The sequence below is a fragment of the Python bivittatus genome, unplaced genomic scaffold (assembly GCF_059951505.1).
Source record: "Python bivittatus isolate LINGU-HERP-01145 unplaced genomic scaffold, Pbiv_v1 ctg000480_np1212, whole genome shotgun sequence".
Classification (NCBI taxonomy): Eukaryota; Metazoa; Chordata; class Lepidosauria; order Squamata; family Pythonidae; genus Python; species Python bivittatus.
In genome coordinates, this window is record NW_028277075.1 from 102,325,603 (window position 1) to 102,344,225 (window position 18,623).

Below are 18,623 nucleotides of genomic sequence, written 5' to 3' on the forward strand. Positions count from 1 at the left end.
AGTTGGGCTGCTTTAGTGAGTACAGTAGAAGATAAGTGCTTCACACAAAGTCCAGAGCACTTCTTAGAAATCATTTTTGAACTATGCACTACCCAATGAATATAATGGGTTAGATCCAAAGTCTACTCACGTGAGTGGGGACCCCTAAACAATTCCAAGCCTGAGTACTGCTATAATAAAGAGGGGGGAGGGAAAATCAGTCACTCTAGATCTAATTCTTCCTACTCTGGATGAACTTGATAAGTAACTATAATCATGGCTTATGAAGACACTAATCTGAAAATATGTACATGCAGCAGGGATTAAAGGAGAATATCTCCATCTGTAGCAACACAGCATTTTCTTGTAACAGATTAGTTCCCTTGTATATCTGCCTTTTATAGACCCTACATCTGAATGCAACAGGGATTATTAAAATATGTTTAAAAGAAGGCTGTTGCATCATAGAGAATTGTCAGGCAGGTACAATTCCAATTCCACATTGATAAAAGTCTAACAAACTCAGGGCAAAGAACCTGGGAATCCTTCTGTAAAACTAGTAAATCACTTTGAAGGCTACCAAGCAGGAATTGTAGCCACACTATGGTTATGATTACATAGTATGCTATACCATGATTAACTCAGTGGTGTCTTGCTGAATTAAGCCAGTTAGTTGGGTTTACACCACAGACTGAACCACAAACTAGCCAACCAAATTTTAGTGTAATGTAATGACAGCCCAGCTTGAAGGTTACCATGCAGATGAAGCACAGATGGCTGCAATTGTAAACCTGCTATTGGATGCTTCTATTTCACAACAAGCATCTCAGCAGCTGACAGGACCTGGTGTTCTTGTCTGGGCTTGGAAATTAAGATGGGTCAAGTCTGATTAGCACTTGGATCATCCTATTAGATCTTTTGACACTCATTCTGATATCTTGCTGGATCACTTACAAGGGCTGGGAGTTGGGAGCACTGTTTTATGGTGGTTCTGTTTCTACCTGAGTGGGCTGGTGGTTCCTACCTGCATATAGTTGGGGTGGGGGTAGTACTTAGTCCCTTGATTGCTCTGGTTTGGAATCCCATACGATTTAGTGCTTCCCCCATGTTTGTTTAACTTCTACATGAAGATCCTGGGAGAGGTCATCCATTGGTTTGGCTCAAGGTATCATCAGTATGCTGCTGACACTCAGGCATTGCTCCTCCAGGCCTAGACAGAGGTGCTGTAGAAATCCTTAACAAATCAGGCTCTGGATGGCATGAAACAAACTCAGGTTAATAGCCTCCAGGATTGAGTTGCTAAATGCCAATAAACATCCAGTAGTCCAAAAATTGTTCTCAATGGGCTCATGATCCCTTGAGAGAGTTGGTTCATGTTCTGGCAGTCCATCTAGACTCATGGTTCCTGCTCAGGCAGCAGGTGGAAGCTGTGGCCATGGGGGCCATTGTCCAGCTTTGGATGATATACTAGTTACAGTTCTATCTGTATGATGATGATCATCATGCTTTGATCATCATGCCTGTTGGCCTATTGCTACATACTGTCTTTGAGGTAGCCTTCAGAGACTATTTGTAAGCTGTTGCTAGTCCAGCACATAGTGGCTAGATTCCTGGTAGGTCAGCCCTCCCATTGCAGAATAACACTGATTCTGAAATCGCTGTACTGGTTACCACTAGGCTTCTGGGCTCAGCTCAAAGGTCTGGTTATTATTTACAAAGCTCTTTAAGGTGGAGCAGGATACATCAGGCATTACTTTGCCAAAATTAAATCTATCTGCCCAATCTTGAGAACATCTTGAGAGGACCTGCTGCAAGTCCTCAAACTATGAGAAGTGTATGGGGTGTGGGTAAGAGACAGACTTTTTCTATTGTGGCAACCTTGTGTTGGAACCCAGAGGTGCATTTAGATACCTCCCTTTCAGCATTGCATAAAGTGCTGAAAATAATCAGCACTTATTCTACTGAGCCCTAATTAATTGTGTGGGCGTTCATCTTGGGTGAGATAATTTCTTCTGCATTTGTGTTTTTTGTAGACTTTCTTGTACATTGCCCGGAGTTTCTGGATTGCTCTGGATTTAAAATATATTAATAGGCCAAAAATTCTGGCCAACCTCCTTTGATGACATCATCACATCCCTTTAATGCTTCCTGTAGCTCTTGGCTGCTGAGTTTGTTTTTAAAAAGTGCAGTTTTAGCTACAACCCTCTCCCCCTGTCTTCAGACAGAGGGTGCCTTCAAGGAGAGGTTGTAAAATGGAACATGTCAGGTGCTATGTTGTTGCTTACATGGAACTGGAATTAGGAACTAAGGAGAGTTAGACTGCCATGCCGTGTCACCAAGCTGTCCAACTGAAATATAGATGCAACTCCAGACCCTGTTTTGGATAGCGAGGGGAGGGAATGCAAAAAATGGGTATCTTTCACAGACAAAGGCAATGTTGTGGCTTGTGAGATGATTTATTGACTTTTGGCATAAAACTTGACAGAGAAGTAGAGTCTCTACTTTAGTAAGTCCTTATGATCAAATTTTCATATTATAGTAAGCAGACCGGTTGACTGACAGTGATGCATGGGGATTGCAGAATACAATACAAGAGGGTTGCAGATCATAATACAAGCATCCCATGAGACCTTCTCTCTAGTTGCAGTGATGTTCTTTGCAGTATAAATCTTATTACTGAATCCCAATTTATAGTTTTCCTTTGACACTAATAGTCTAGAGTATAGTGTAACAGTGAATAAATCAGCTAACTAAGAAAAATATATTTGTGAAGATTTAATGAAGACACAGTTTGAACTCATCAATAAATATGATAAGATTCTTTCAGGAAGACTCAGAAAAATATAAACAAGTTATTTAAGTAATCTACCTGTGGTCAGGTCTGACTGGTTATACAGTGGAACCTCGGTTTACGAACTTAATTCGTTCTGTGACTCTGGTCGCACCCCGGATTGGTCGCACCCCGGATTGGTCGCACCGAAGCAAATTTCCCCATAAGGTTCAATGTAATTACCGTTAATCCGTTTTGGCGTGGAGGACAGGGAGGCAGCTATTGCTTGGAGGGAGAGTCCCCCTCCCTATGACCATGTGTCAGGGGCAGAAAATGGCCACGGACCACGTGTCAGGGGCGGAAAAATGGCCATGGACCACATGTCAGGAGAGGAAAAATGGCCACGGACCACGTGTCAGGGGCGGAAAAATGGCCGCGGACCACGTGTCAGGGGCGTAAAAATGGCTGCGGACCATGTGCAGGGCAGAAAATGGCTGTGGAACACGTGTCGGGTGGAAAATGGCTGCGGACCACGTGTCAGGGGCGGAAAAATGGCCGCGGACCACGTGCAGGGCAGAAAATGGCTGTGGAACACGTGTCGGGTGGAAAATGGCTGCGGACCACGTGTCAGGGGCGGAAAAATGGCTGCGGACCACGTGCAGGGCAGAAAATGGCTGTGGAACACGTGTCGGGTGGAAAATGGCTGCGGACCACGTGTCAGGGGCGGAAAAATGGCCGCGGACCGTGTCACAGGAGGGAAAATGTCTGCGTATCCTGCTCGTACCCCGAGGCGGAGTTCGCAAACCGAGGTAAATTTTTGCGGCCGGAACTGGTCATAACCCGAAAAGTTCATTAACAGAGGCATTCGTAACCCGAGGTACCACTATATATACTTTTGTGTGTCTGTGTATATACAGTACGTACAGAATGCACACACACATATATGCAAAGTTAAATTATATTTTGATGTACAAAGTTAAAGCATCAAAGTGATCCTACATATAAGTACAACGACCAGCTTTAAAATAAAAATCCCTTTCTTACTGTCCTGATGGTCTCTACTGTCTTCTAGAGGTACTTTTACCAATAATGCTACAGTAATACAGTACATAGTTTCAACACTTGCTTTGCCAATCTAAGGATGCTGGTTCAAAACCCAGCAGCAATGTGTTCTTTTAAAAAGGAAAATACTATATTTCTTTCCTTGAACTACCTACTTTTCTCTGGCTTTTTAAAAAAGTAATCTTTTTTCTGATTATCCTGGAGAAATGATGAAACAGCGCACTGCTGAATTTGTTATTTTTTTTTAAAAAGGCCCAGGGAAAAGTAGGTAGCTTGGGGAAAGAAAAATAGTAATGTGGAAAAAAAAAACCACAAGTTTTTATCAGGTTTTGAAACAGCAGTATTTTATTTGTGGAGTCCTTGGGGTTCTCTAAGCTTGGTTGTTTTCTTGCAAATTTTTCGTTATCTGGCTAGGTAACATCTTCGGTACTAGAATGGAGTGGGGTTTGCTAATTATATACATAGGCATGCCCTGCCAGTGTTGGTGGGGGTGTGGGTTCCCCCCAAGATAGTTCCTTGATTAGGGTATTTTTTACTGCCCTAATCAAGGAATGTCTGGTGATAATCTTGGTGTTAATCTCTGCTAATCTGGGTGATGATTGCTGGTGAGGAGACTTCTGGTCTTTTGTTTCCTTTTTATTGTCTCTTTTGAATAGTGTGTAGATGTTGTTTATCTGTTGATGGCTGCCTTGTCTGAATACCAAGCTTCCAGGAATCCCCTCGCATTTTTGGATTTAGCTTGGTCTAAGATGCTGACAGTTTTCCAGTTGAAACTATGGTTAAGGCTGTCCATGTGTTGTGAGATTAAGGAGTTTTCATTGTGACTTCTGACTGCTAGTTGGTGTTCATGGATGTGCTCTGCTAGCCTTCTGCCTGTCTGTCCTACATGGTGGTTGTTACAGTCCTTACACTTCTTGGGCTAAGTAGCCCAAGATGGAAAAACAGGAGTCATCTACAACATACAGTTGTATGCTGGACAACTTTGGCCTTGCTGGCAATGAAACTGGAGGATATTGTGAGTTCCCAGAATTGCACCCAAAATAGCCAAAGAGAATTTGGGGACTTTTAGTTCCAAGAACTTGGGAGGGCATAAAATCCTGGAAAACTGATCTAAACAAAAGTACAGCATTATGATTCCAGGTGGAATGAGGAACAGGGATTCTCATATCCTCCTCACTGCTATATGTAAGGACCATAGCAGGAAACCTGGTTTATTCTTACTTTTGAACTACATTGCCCTTTGGTTTTTCAAATACTGTGGTGGTGGAATAGGAAATACTACAGCTAGCTTTTTGTGACTATAGATAGTCCTTTTTGGGATACAGATAGTCCTCAACTTACAACCATTCATTTAACAGCCATTTGAAGTTACGACGGCAGTGAAAAAAGTAACTTACAACCAGTTCTTACACTTACAACTGTTGCAGTGTCCCTGCAGTCACATAGTCAAAATTCGGGTACTTCACAGCTGGCATGTATTTTCAATGGTTGCAGCATCCAGGGGTCACATGATTGCCATTTGCAACCTGACAAGCAAAGACAATGGGGGAAGCCAGATTTGCTTAATGACCATGGCAAAAAGGGTTGTAAAATCAGGTAAAATCAACAACTGCATTGCTTAGCAATGGAAGTTCTGGTCCCAACTGTGGTTGTAAGTTGAGAACTACCTGTGTTGCTTCTTTCATCTGTCTAAACATTCTTCTTATAGCATGTCAGGTGATATTAACAGCCTGGCCAGTTACCATACTCAGACACATCCTGAGTGCCCTACATTCATTCTACTCTGAATTGGTTGCAAAGCCAGTATTCACTGGGTTCTATTAAAGGATACAGCCGTAAGTTCCATACTGCACTTGTTAGATTTCTTCTCTCGAAACAACTGATTTCATTAAGAGACTGATACACCCTCCAGCAGCTGCTAGAAGCATTTGCATCTGATTTCCCTTCTCACCTGAATCAAAGGAAATGGTTGTGATTGAATGCAGGATTACACCAATAAGAGACTGTGACTTGTCAAGGCATCTTAAAGGGGCCATTCAAGTCTAAAATGTGTCTGTAAGTGTGGGAGATCAAGGCTATCAGGAAGGAGGGGGTGCATTCCAGGAGGGGGGAGGAGGCAAGAGGCAACACAGTCTACAAGGGGAGCATGAGAAGAGAAAGAGGTTCAGGATAGCCACTCCCTAGAATCTCCCAGAGTATAACCACTAGTTGCTATAGTATAGATTTAGTTCAGCAAGATTCTGTCTAAAAGGTATAAGCAAATAAAAGGACTGTACTCGACTGGACTGTTTCATCATTGTTCTTGGGCTGGGCCTGACAGTGTCCATGCTAAGTTTTTCAACCCCCTAAACTTTAGTATTTATTTAATTAAAAGGAAGATTATTTGGAATTTAAGATGTCCCTCCCCCAATGAACATTAGAGAGGAAAATAAACTGCTTACATTACTGTGTTATTAGCAAAGTTCTAATTGTGGAAGATAAATTATTTGGGGGGGAAACTTAGCCTTCCTTTTAAGTATATTCTGTATATTAAAGCTAGGTGAGGATTTAAACAATGTTAAGAGTTTAATTATTGGGTGGAGCCACCCATTTTCTCTTTTCAGTTTCCCTTTCAAGGCCTGAAAAGAATGACATACACATTTTTATGATAGTAATTAATCCAAAGAACCTTCATGGAATGAATGAATGAATGAATGAATGAATGAATGAATGAATGAATGTTACTATTATTTCTGAGATACCAGTTTGTTATCTGGTGAGGTTTTATGGGTAGGTTTGTATTGACTGGCATGATTTTTCCTCAGATGTTAATTACTGATCTGCTGGTTTGGGATTATTGGTTATTTTGTTATGGTTGTTTCATTGTACTAATTGTAAACCACATAAATCTCTGAAGCAATATCCACATTTTGCAAATAAATAAAAATTAAAAATGCCTTATGTGCCCACACAGATACGTACCTGTTTGCTGGAACTCCTTCCTTAAAGAATAATGGGCCCTTTCATCAAAGACTTTTGGTATCAGAGAAATCCAGTGTAACTTGTTGAGATTAATGAAATGAACAGGACAAATGCCTTTTCTGTCCACAGGTGGTCATGTTGTGACCATAGCATAGCATTCCCCTAAACCTGTATCCTCCTGAAGTGCTGGAAATGACAACTTTTGGGATCCTTGGACAACATAGCCAATGTCAATTCTGTAAGTGGTAGACCCAACTTATGTGGAGGGACATCACATTGGAGATGCCTTCTGGATGTCTTCCCTAATCCTAGCCTAACCCATCCACTCTGATTTTAGACTTCTGGAACACCATTCTTATTTATTTCCATGAGAATCTGAGCAGTTCTAATGTGATTCATAACAGCTTCCTCAGTTAATTCACAGTAGACACACCTAGGTAACATTGTGTCAGTCATATGATGGTAATTGCTACTTTTCCTTCTATAAATAAATCATCAGGATCTCTTTCGCTGGTTTACACTCACCTTTGTCTCTGTATCAGGGAGCTGCTAATGGTATAGCTGTGAATAGACCTACAGTGTCAGGAGGTATCAAATGATGATACGGCTTTTTGTTATTTGTTGAGTAAGGTTTCTGTATTGCTTGGTTCAATATCCCAGGGCTCAAAGTAAAGACAATATAGATCCCTTTTCAGAAATTTGCCAGGACAAAGCTTGAGTGATTAATTGTTCATAATTGCTTTAAAACTGTTTCTGCATGCCATGAGGGGAGGGGAGATGTTGGCTACTGCTTGACTGATTTTAATTGGCTGTTTTACTTACCTGTTTTTAGTTGCTTTTGTTCTCCAGACTGTTTATTTGACAGGACTGTTTGAATGAGAATATCCATTTGAAAAATTAAATAAAGCTTTAAAGGGGATCAAAGAGGAGAAAATTCAATAAGATGCTCTTTAGAGTGGGAGAGCGAGCAAAAGGAAACTTAATGGGAACCTTTAGAAGCTTGACTTGCAAGCCAACGCACCCAATGGGATTTGCATCTGGATGTTCATTCAGATGTAGGTTTGAACTGCATACTAAAGAACAAGGGTAGATCTCTTCTTTTCTGTTGTGTTTCTTCAGGAAATTTGGGGGTGGGGGCTGCAGTTGGTGCCCATTGGCAGGAGGTGTTGAAATAAGGGGTGGGTACCATGCCTTGATGTCGTACACTACAGGTCATGGAAAGAGGGATGAGGGCTAGCATCCAGAGATTGAGTTTACCCATTACAGCACATAATAGGGTTTGATTAACCATAGTTATTGACTAAACAACAATTGACTGGGCTCACAGTACATGTGAAGTCAGAGGTATGCAACTTTAATTGGACCGAGAGCCACAGTCCCCTTTAAACAGCATGTTGGGGGCTCTACTGCAAATTGGGGCAGCCTACTAATAACAGAACATAATACAATGTTACTTAATAATTATATTATTTCTATGGTGTAGTGGTTAAAGTGTTTATTTATTTATTTATTTTTCAAATTCGTATGCCGCCCATCTCCCCCAATGTGGGAGTGTTGACCTAGAATCGAGGAGACCCAGGTTCAAACTCACCATCAGGCATGGAAGCTTCCTGGGTGAATTTGGGCCAGTCACTCTTACCCCCACCTACCTCACAAATGAAGGGAGTGAGCACTTTGCTACTCTGAGCTTCTGGAGGAAAGAGGGATATAAATCTAATAAACAAAAATTTAACTGTTACATCTCACTTCTCAACTGATTTCTGTGTTTAAATAATTTAAGAGATGCGAGCAACGCTCCCCAGTGAGTATGTGTGTGCATGTACATACGCATGTCTGTCTGTGAGAAGCATGTGAAAGGTTTGTTGCTGGTAGACAAGGGAAACTGGGGACTTGTAAGGGGGCTGCTGCTGGTTCCCTTGTGTAACAATGTGCTAATCATAAACCATAGTTTATTATCCATCAGCACTCAGTTCATACACTATACTAAACTCAAACCAAACATTATTGCTTAGCAGTATAATACAGGAAAAGGTCAGTGTGCTATAAAACAGGAAAGGGAAGAGAGAAGGCTGGGAGGAGAAAGGGGAATCCAGGCAGAAGACTGATCAGAGGTCTGCATGGTCAGGAGTAAGGGTGGGGATAAGAAGGGTTAAAGGTGATGCACTGAGTAGAAACGACCCTATATCTGTGGCTGAAGGCCTCCTATTTAAGCGCACTCTCCTGTAAGCAGTCCTGTTAAAGTGTAACTATAATTTGCCTGACCTGCTCTAGAAACATTCCTGCTTTCATTGGTTTTCCTCCCCCCCCCACTAAACTATGTCTGGCAGGAATGACGGGCAGCTTGCTGTAATTAAATTGTGGAAGGATTAGTTACTGGTGTTTTCAATCTTCCTTAGTGAGGAAAAGAATTGAGGATTTAAGCTCCACCAAATAAGCTATGCTCAATATAACACAAGCCCACTATGGGATCCACCCCTATTCCTCAGGATAACAATAATCATAGAGGCAGTCCTTGGTTCTGTACATCATAAAATGGCTAAATTGAGGCTTAGTTACCTTCTTAGTACTTTCATTCAATTATCTAAAGATTGTGCAAATTGGCAGCATTAAAACATGATTTTGTTTTACATTATTGGGAGAATTACATTATTGGGAGAAATAAGGGTGAAGAATATGGGAAAAAATGATCACAGTGAAATTTGGAATAGTTGTGGAAGTGTATACAGATGGAAGCCTAGTTTTATTTCCCCTACCCAGAATGTGAAACACTTTTCAAATTAGGAGTTCAAATAATGTGGATATATTGTACATAATTACTTGTAAGCTGTTAAGGAAAGGTTGTTTACACATATGCAACATTGCATGCGTTGGTTGTGTTGGTGGTGTTTAAAAGTCTTTGCCTCGTTAGTTCTACACACACACACACACACACACACACACACATATATATATATATATGCATATATATATTCAATTTCATTTCTAAATTCATTATTAAAATATAAATCTGATTTCTTCTTGGTAGCTTTCCAGCTGTATTCAGCATATTTCCAGCCTCGCTGTAGTGCCTTTGCTAATTTATGCTAAATTAGGTGATGACTAGTTTTTTTTTCCTTTGGCCACACAAATAAAATTAAAGTGAATTACAAAATGAATAGTTTCTTAATAGGTAAGGAGTAGGCAATTGCTGCTCTCAACAATATGGTAGTTTACAGCTCCAGTAACAGTTCAATGATGGGATTTTGGGAGCTGTAGTCCAAAACTAGCCCTGGGATAGCTTTTCAGTGTTATCTGTATGTGTGTGTGTGATGATTGTCTACATTCCACAAAATATTGACATTTACTATTTCACAGATTTTGGTCTGAGAAATATTAGAGCACACAATTTATATTTAAATCCCAAAGGCATAACAGAACATACAAAGGACAGGTATAATTTTGGCTCTGAAAATGCCAGCGAGCTATCAGGGCTGGAGTCTTTGTTTTGGAAATGGAGAGAAGATTGAGTTTTCTGATGAATTAGGAAAAAGGGTGGTAAGAGAAAGCTGGGACTTGAAAGACGGCTGTCTCAGCTTAGTCTTTGTCCATAAATTTGAGCGAGGACACTGCTGGCAGTGTTTGGCAGCAAGGATCCAGTGCTAGCTGTTTAGCGTCTCCATTTCCAGAATTCAGGAATTGCTGCTTCTCAGGGACCCACGTGACATGGCTGGGACTAAGTTTACTAGCCAGTTAGGACAATTGATCAACACTGATGGTAACAAATTCTTTTTATATAAACGGATTCAAACAGTCCTATTTCAATTTCCTCTGGCCAATCCAAATTATTTTTCTATTTCTCAAACCCTTCCCCCCGCCCCCCATCACTGTAGCACTTTGGCATTCTTCTCACAACAGTAGTTAAAGCATTGTTTTTGACATGAGAAATCTCCTTGCTTCCTGAAAAGGGAATTAAAAAGTATGATGAATAAATTAGCTAAAGCTGAGAAACTAGAAATTATGAACAAATCAGAGTATTGCCATTTTATTGTTTGGTCTCTCTCTCTTTCTCTATTCACATATGCATGCTCATCACCTGATGAATGTAACGGATCAAAAGACAGTGACAGAGGGTTTTTATATTATCAGCAAATGCAATTTTTATTCAGATGTGTGTCATCAACTGTTGAGCGGTCAAATCCTTTCATTTGCAAATACAAAGAATGAAACTTCTAAATCAATCAAGGGAGCATATTTAGGAGATTTAAAATATTTAATATAACTAAGATTACTGAAGTATTTAATACTTAGGATTGCATCCTTAATAGAATATTTGTGGATATGAGGTTATTTGATTTGATTATAATTTCACCTTGTAAAAATATATCTTATGTCAATACCATTTTGCATTTATATCGTCCTGCTGGTTGCAGGCACATTAACTGCACAAGTTCTTTCAAATGGATATGTATATGTTTCTAGTTATGACTGGATATTCTGTTAAAATATCAGAGTTTCTAGGAGTATGCATTCACTTGTTATAGGAAACATTGACTTCTTAATAGATTTAGAAAGATGAACAATGGAGCATGCTAACTAAAAATTAAGAAGAATCTGTTTCTTCTGCATCACTGAGTAATCCATAAAGTATTCATGATCATCTGAAAGTAATATATTATAAGTTGGGTGAGTCTTGGCATCTCATTTTTCTTGATATCGGTGATATACAAATTAAATTTAAAAAATCAATCTCATTCATTCAATGACCTTATCATGATTGAAGTGCTATATACATCCCCTAAATAGACTAACTAGCTAACTTAGCCATTCTCTTTCCTTAGGGTGATTTACTGAAATTAGATTCAATTGTTAAATGGTTCAGGAAAGAACTGTCTTGTTGGAGTTGTCTCTAATTCATCTCGTCTAGTACCCTGTTTTTAATTATATGACTGAAATTGCCTAGCCGGAAGATGAAAGGGATAGTCATCCCCTCCTTGCCACCAGTGCCTGACTAACTGGCCTGCCATTTCTGAATGCAAGAAAAGCCACCTAGTTATGAATCTTTGTAGGCTCAGTGTGTAAACGTTGTCTTAGATGGTGGCCATTACTGGATCTCATGGTGCTGAATGCCCTAACACAAACTGTGTGAGGTCTTTTGGCTGGTTCTGATAAAGAGAGAAAATATTCTCTTTCCATAATAGTAAAAATTGCATAAACTCATCAGCTTCTCTCTTCTTTGTCCATCAGTTGTAGTTCTGCTATACAAAACTGAAACAAAAGCTCTCCAAAGTAGGAGGCCCTAGTCTATCCTGGCAGGAGAAACAAGTGGTTACTGCAGTGAAGCTTTGCCTTGCAGAATGATTGTCTGCAAATTGTTGCTGAAAGCACGTCATACTTTGGGTAAGTGCAGGACTTCCTCAAGCCTACCAAAATTTGCCTCTTGAACATAAATGGTAGTTTTTACCACAGGAGTGACAACAGCAACGAGCGTGCACTTACTCCAGTTTTCTCCAGTCTAGAGCTTCTGAACTATTACACTGGTTTGGAATTGTGGTAACTAGTCTCAACATATCCCCAAAAGCATCAGATTAAAGAAGACTGTATTAGTATGCAGGTGGCTTGAAGGCTTCAGCCAGGAGATGTAGTAGTGGTCCTGATCCAGAGTGCCTGGAGAGTCTGGATGGGGAGAAACAAATTTAGACTGAATCCTGATGAAGTAGCTATGGATTCAGAAGCTGTCTGAGTCTAAAGATAGTCCATCCTTGAAAAACAGGTAGAGGCTGGGCCAAGGGGGGCTTTGCATAATTACATTTTAAATGCTTCTTGCAGCCTTTTCTGGGTCAGGAGGATTTACTCACAGTCACTCATGCCTTGTCACTTCATGGCTGGATGACTGCAGGGTACTCTACATGGAGCTGCCTTTGAAGACTGTGTAGAACCTTCAGCCAGTGCAGCAGTTCAGGGTGCTGGTTGCTATCTTCAAAGCCCCACATAGTTAAGGGCTAAGCCTTACATGAACCTTTCTGGGACTGCCTCCTCTAAGTTAAATCTACCTGTCCAGAAAGATTTGGTAGAGTGGGGAGAGAGTGCCATCCTTAAGGGAATGCCATCTCCTGGGACCTCAGACTTGGTGATGGCCCCTACTTTGGAAGAGCCTGCCCCCAGATATCTGGACCATAAACTCCTTATTACTTTTTGGAGAGCCATAAATGCATGTCTCTTTGGAAAGGCATTTGAGGATGAAGAAAAATTATGCTACCCTTGAACAGTAGCGCATCAAATAAATTGAATTATAATTGTATTAACTGGTTTTCAGTTTTAATCCTATTGTACTGATACTCTATAAGCTGCTCAGTGTCCCAGGAAATGGAGAAGCATATTGGTGAAAGAAATAAACTAGCAGTTAAAAATGAAATAACAAGTTCAAACCAACCCAGATTATTTTAATATGTTCTGGAGAGCTCAAATCTACTCCTAACGCCTTTCCAGATTTCAGGTGATTTATTGATTTCTGAGACTGAGACCTGTGGCTAGTATGAAAGAGGTCCAGAAAGTTTTGAGGAAGAGGTTATATCAACCTCCTCAGCATAAACCTCACAGAAAAATTCCTCCCACCTTGCTATGGGAATATGACACTCCATCTTGTGGGCTCTGAATACAGGTAAGCAGATCTCAATCTACCAAAAGTGGAAATATTTGATGTAACTGCTATCTAGATGAGATTTGTTTAGGCTACCATCTCCAGGGTGCAAAACTCCAGACAGCTGCTAGGTGGCAGCAGAGCCAGATTTCTCTGAATCTCCTTGCTGCCATCTAGTAGTTGCCTGGAATTTTGCAGCCCAGCTGTTGTAGCCCTACATATTTTGAAAGAGTGGTGGCTGTATTTTTCTTCTGATAATGGTTCCCTTCCTGGTTTGAATCCTGAAGCTGGCAGAATCCAGCTGCTGGAATGCTCTTTGAGCAGTAATGCTACATGTTCATGGGCTGTACATTTGCCTAAATCTTTCATCAGTGCCTCGCTAGATACTGTGACATGGGAGGAGAAAGGGGTAAGGAGCAGCTCTAATACGCACCTTCTTCCCTTCCACGGATCTGGAGCTCCAGCATGTCCGATAACCGTGGAGTGTGGTGGGTAGCAATCAGTTTTGACAGAATTTTTCAAGGTCACAGCTGGCGCACGAGAATGATTTTGGAAACTTGCGGGCAACAGATGGAGCCGCTCCTCTGACCCGGGTCAGAAGCGGGCTCCAGCTCTTTCGGACGCAGCAACGTCGGTGTTTGGGGAGGGGATGTCTCGCTTTGCAAGCCGTAGCGAGCCCTGGCCTGTATGATTGCAAAGCCCGTCAGGTCGGGCAGCGTCTCGGCTCGAAGTGCAGTTCAAAGCGCTGCCTGCTCGGATAGCGGGAGTTTGGCGGCGCCGAGGCTCCTCCTCCGCCAGGTCAACCCATTGCTTACCTTTCCCCGCCTTGCGATCCTGGTTCCCAGCAGCGGCGCTGCGCAGAGCGAGGACCGGAGGCAGCCGCCGCCGCCGCCGCCGCCGCCTCGCGAGGGCGAGAAGCCATGTGACTCGCCGGTGAGTCGGGGCGCGCGACTGCCTCCTGCTTCAGAGCTACCTGATCCGAATACTAAGCAGAGGCAGCGAACGAGCGAGCGAGCGAGCGGCGCCGCCGCCGCCGCTGCTGCTGCTGCTGCTGCTGCTGCTGCTGCCGGGGCTGCCTTCGGTCGAGGGGCTCGCCGCGAGCGGATCAAGCGTCTGAGCTGCCCGTTCCAAAGGCGCGGAAGATGGAGATGAAGGACCAAGGCGCTCAGATGGAGCCGCTGCTGCCCACGGTAAGGGGCCGCGGAAGGAGAGGCGGGGAGAGCCATTGTCAAGCCTGTGCCGCAAAGCCAACTCGGGGGAGGGGGCGGGAGACGTGCATGGCTGATTTTCGGGCTCCAGGCGCCGGGAGGTTGAGCTGGCGAGGGAGGCGTTCAACAGGGTTGGCTGGCGGTAGCCGTCCTCGGGGGGCTCCGCAGCGGCAGCGGCAGCGGTGCCGGGGCGATGGGAGCGCACGGGTTCAAGACGCGCGCGACCGCCGGCGTCTCCCCTGGCCTCTGCCTGTGGCGGGGGAGGCGCGAGGCCTGTGGCTGCCAAGGGAGGGGGTCGCGCCTTGGAAGGAAGGAGGAGACGCCAGAGTTGCTGGCGCGCTCCTTGGTTGCTTGGCACCTGACCTGCTTCAGGGATGCTGCGGCTCCTGGCGCTCCATTCACACGCACATTGACTCTTTCCTGGAGGCTGAGTATTGGAGGGGTGCGGAGATCTGCCTCCCTCTCTCTCTCTCTCTGGGCCGGGCCCACCGGATGTCTAAAAGGACCTGGCCAGGCACGCAAGGATTGCCTGTCTCTGATTTGTCACAGAGAAGTGCTTTTGCTCCCAGGTGCACCTGCACGGGCAAGCTATTCTCTGCCTCTGCGTGTGCAGACACAGCACACACAAAGGTTCATTGGGGGAGGGGGGCTCTTTCATTGCATGTATGCAGACTGGATGGGAAGGGGGTTTCTCCACAAATGTGTGTGGACTCATTGGGCTGGTTTTTAGGGTTTTTAGAGTAGATCTTCCTCATCTACTCTCTCTCTCTCTCTCTCTCTGATGTATAGATTCTCTCCCAGAACAGCTAGGCTTGTTGGCATCCTCTCTTATGCGTAGGTTGCCTGACTGGGGAAATTCTCTTTTTCTGTCTGACATAGGTATGTGTGCATACATGTACCTCCCCAGAGGGCTGACATGTAGGCTTTTCCGAAGCACACATACATCTGTTGAGATCTGTTAGGAGCAAATGACATCAGCTATGTTCAGTAGCTTTGCTGGGGTGAGGAAATCCTAGACAACATGCCCTTTGGGATCCCACCTTTCCATCCTTCCTCTCACCCCAGCTGTTCTGGGCATCTTTATTTCTCTACAGGCCTCTAGGAGAAGAGGAAGGGAGATGAGAAGTGGAGCAGAACAGGATTTCTGCTGCCCCTTGTAGTAGTAGCAGTAGTAGTAATTATAATAATAATAACAGCAACAGCAGCAGCAGCCTTGGGTGCAATCCCAAAACATCTGGAGCACCACTTGAAGACCATTGGCATTGACAAAATCATCATCAGTCAATTGCAAAAGGCAGCTTTACTTGGAACAGCTTATATCCTGTGATGGATACCTTTAACACCATCAAACAACATCTGCCTATCCCAGGTCCTTGGGAAGGACTTGATAGGTGGATAAAAATGCCAAGTCCAGTCTAAACATCTGGCTGACCGTGCAACCAACCATCATCATCATCATCATCATCATCATCCTGTTTGAGAGAGCCAGTTTGGTCTAGTGGTTGAAGGCACCAGGCTAGAAAGCAGGAGACTGTGAGTTCTAATCCTGCCTTAGGCATGAAAGCCGGCTGGGTGACTTTGGGCTAGCCACTCTCTCAGCCCCGATGTCAGGCTCTGGTGACAAGTGGGTCAGTCAATTCTTGTTGCAACCAATGGATCAACATTTGATTGATCTGAAAAAAAAAAAAGCAGACTCTGCACTTTCAGGAAAAATGCTAGGAATAATAAAAAAAATAACCTTCTATACCTGCATTCAGTGGTCCTAGCAGCATCACCAACTATATTCTGTATTACCATAATTGCATGTGAGGATTCAAGTCAGCAGACACATTCTTCTGAACATGTAAATAGTTTGGGGGATATTTTTGGCTGTTCTATGATTGATTTTTTGGGCTTTATTTTCAGAACTGTTGCAGATGTTTGAACAGAGGCCTTTCCCTTAATGTAAGGGGCACAGGAGCATCTATATAGTTAGGGAGGTTTCTTATCAGTATTTGTCCATTATACCACCTGAAAATTGTATTCATTGTATCTCGTGATGATTTGTGCCCACAACCTGGCATATGGCACTGAGGAGTATACACTTTCCATATGTTCAGACAAATCTGATAAATATCGTGGAACAACAGCTGGTTGATAAAAGTTTTGCTTTGAAGTGCACTTTCTATTCAAAATTTAGATTCTCTTTTTAAAAAATTACAACAATTTTAACCTTTGTTGTGTGGGGAAAACCAACTACAGTATACATTCCTAATTTTAAGCTCCCTTGAAAATCAATAAAGTAAAAAGCTGGGAGAGTTATTCAGTGCATGCTTATGGCAAGATGGCAGTTTGCTATGAGGATCTTTTAGTTTAACAAAATAATTAAATTAATTAATTTCAACGGTCTGCGTTCCACCAAAAAGTGCTAGACAATGATGCTTATGTGATGTCACTATTAATATGCTCTATTAATAGTCTTCCCCAACCTGGTGGTGCCTTCCAGAATTCCTAGCCAACATGGTAGCCACAGCACAGGCTGAAAATGCTGGGACTACAGTACAAGACTCAGCTTAAGGAAGGCTTTTATATATTGCAGCTGTGCCCTTTATGAACAAGTGAGTTTCTAAACCCTCATATGTTCCCTTAGTCTAGGGCTGATGGTGATTAGCCAAAGGAAGGAGGAGTTGAACAAGTCATGCATTTGAACAAATATGCACAGGCCTTTACAATGCCTTGGCTTCATTTGAAAGGAATGAATTAGAGTTTTAGAAGTTACAAGAATTGCCAAGTATGCAAGAGAAAAGTACTGCGGTTGAAGGATCAGGCAAAAGCGGGAGTACATGTACATGAAACTGCACAGTATGTATACTCTTAAGATATACTTTCGGTGCTCAAGTGGCTTTGGAAGAACTTTAACCCGTTTCTTAAACAAGCTTTGCATAAGTTGGTACCCTATAAATGTGTTGCATGACAGGTTCCCTAATTCCTATCCAAAGACCATGCACACTGGAATAATGAGAACTGCATTTCAACATATCTGAAGGGCATCAGATTGGGGAAGTTTTCTTAAATCAAAGGATTTAAATATCTTAGAAACCTATTTTCTAAGATATTTTTTGTTTTGAGATTCTTTTCCTTTATATGAAGGTTATTAGTATTCCTGGGCCATTCAAATGCACATTTGGATTTCTGAGAAGTGCCATTAGTAGGATGATGTTTCTAGGCTTAAGAATGGGCAGTTAAGATCCTAGTTTGGCCACAAGACATCTCTGGCTTCCATGGTATCTCCTCATCCAGGGCCAGTCCTACTATTAGAAAAATGGAATAATATTTAAAGTCGCAAATGCAGGGGACAATAACAGCAGCCTCCAGGGCAGTTTTTCCCAACCTGTTCTCCCTCTTGATGTGTGGATTTCAATTGGTGGAATTCTCAGCAATGGCCATGCTGGCTGGGAATTTGGGGACCTGAAATCTACACATGTGGAGGGCGTTCAGGCTAGGGAAAGCTATCCTAAACTGTTCCTCCTTAGTTTCTCTTGATTGCAGAGTGTGTCACAGGGCCTGCCCTGACTCTAAAATCTGCCTCTAGTGTATGATGAGTGTTAGCTTAACATCTATTAATCTAGTGGATTTCTGCCTGAGGAATGGGAATAGGACACCATTTTGTCCATCTCTGGCAACAAAATGTCACGGACTAGCTTTGTCAGTGTGAGCCAGAGATAGAAGCAAAAAACCCTGTAAGTCATTCAGCCACACCACAAAACAGCACTGCTGAGGAAAACCAGGCCTTTTGGGCTTCCCCCACAAGATGATGATGATAACATACATAGGGGTGGGGAAGACTCTCTTACTGCACATCTATTGCTGTTCACACTGGGGAGTGGCTTGTAGTCGACGAGTCCCTTGCTACTGACTTGAGTGATTGAATTTGTGATGAGAATAGGTTTTATGAAAGTAGTTAGTATTCTTTCCCTGGGTGATTCTGCCCTTAAATGTGGGACCAAGCCCATTTTTGCCTTTCTTTTTTTATTCTTTCAAAACATAT

At 42.6% G+C, this 18,623-nt stretch overlaps 1 protein-coding gene across 1 annotated transcript in view; it reads left to right on the forward strand.

Moving 5' to 3' along the window:
• The first annotated feature begins 14,432 nt into the window (after window positions 1-14,432).
• Window positions 14,433-18,623, forward strand: part of SLC4A10 (solute carrier family 4 member 10) — a 190,614-nt gene continuing 186,423 nt past the window's right edge. The window contains exon 1 of the mRNA XM_088146648.1: window positions 14,433-14,578. Within this exon, the coding sequence (XP_088002774.1) occupies window positions 14,531-14,578 (48 nt within the window). The 5' untranslated portion in view covers window positions 14,433-14,530. The remainder of the gene's footprint in view (window positions 14,579-18,623) is intronic.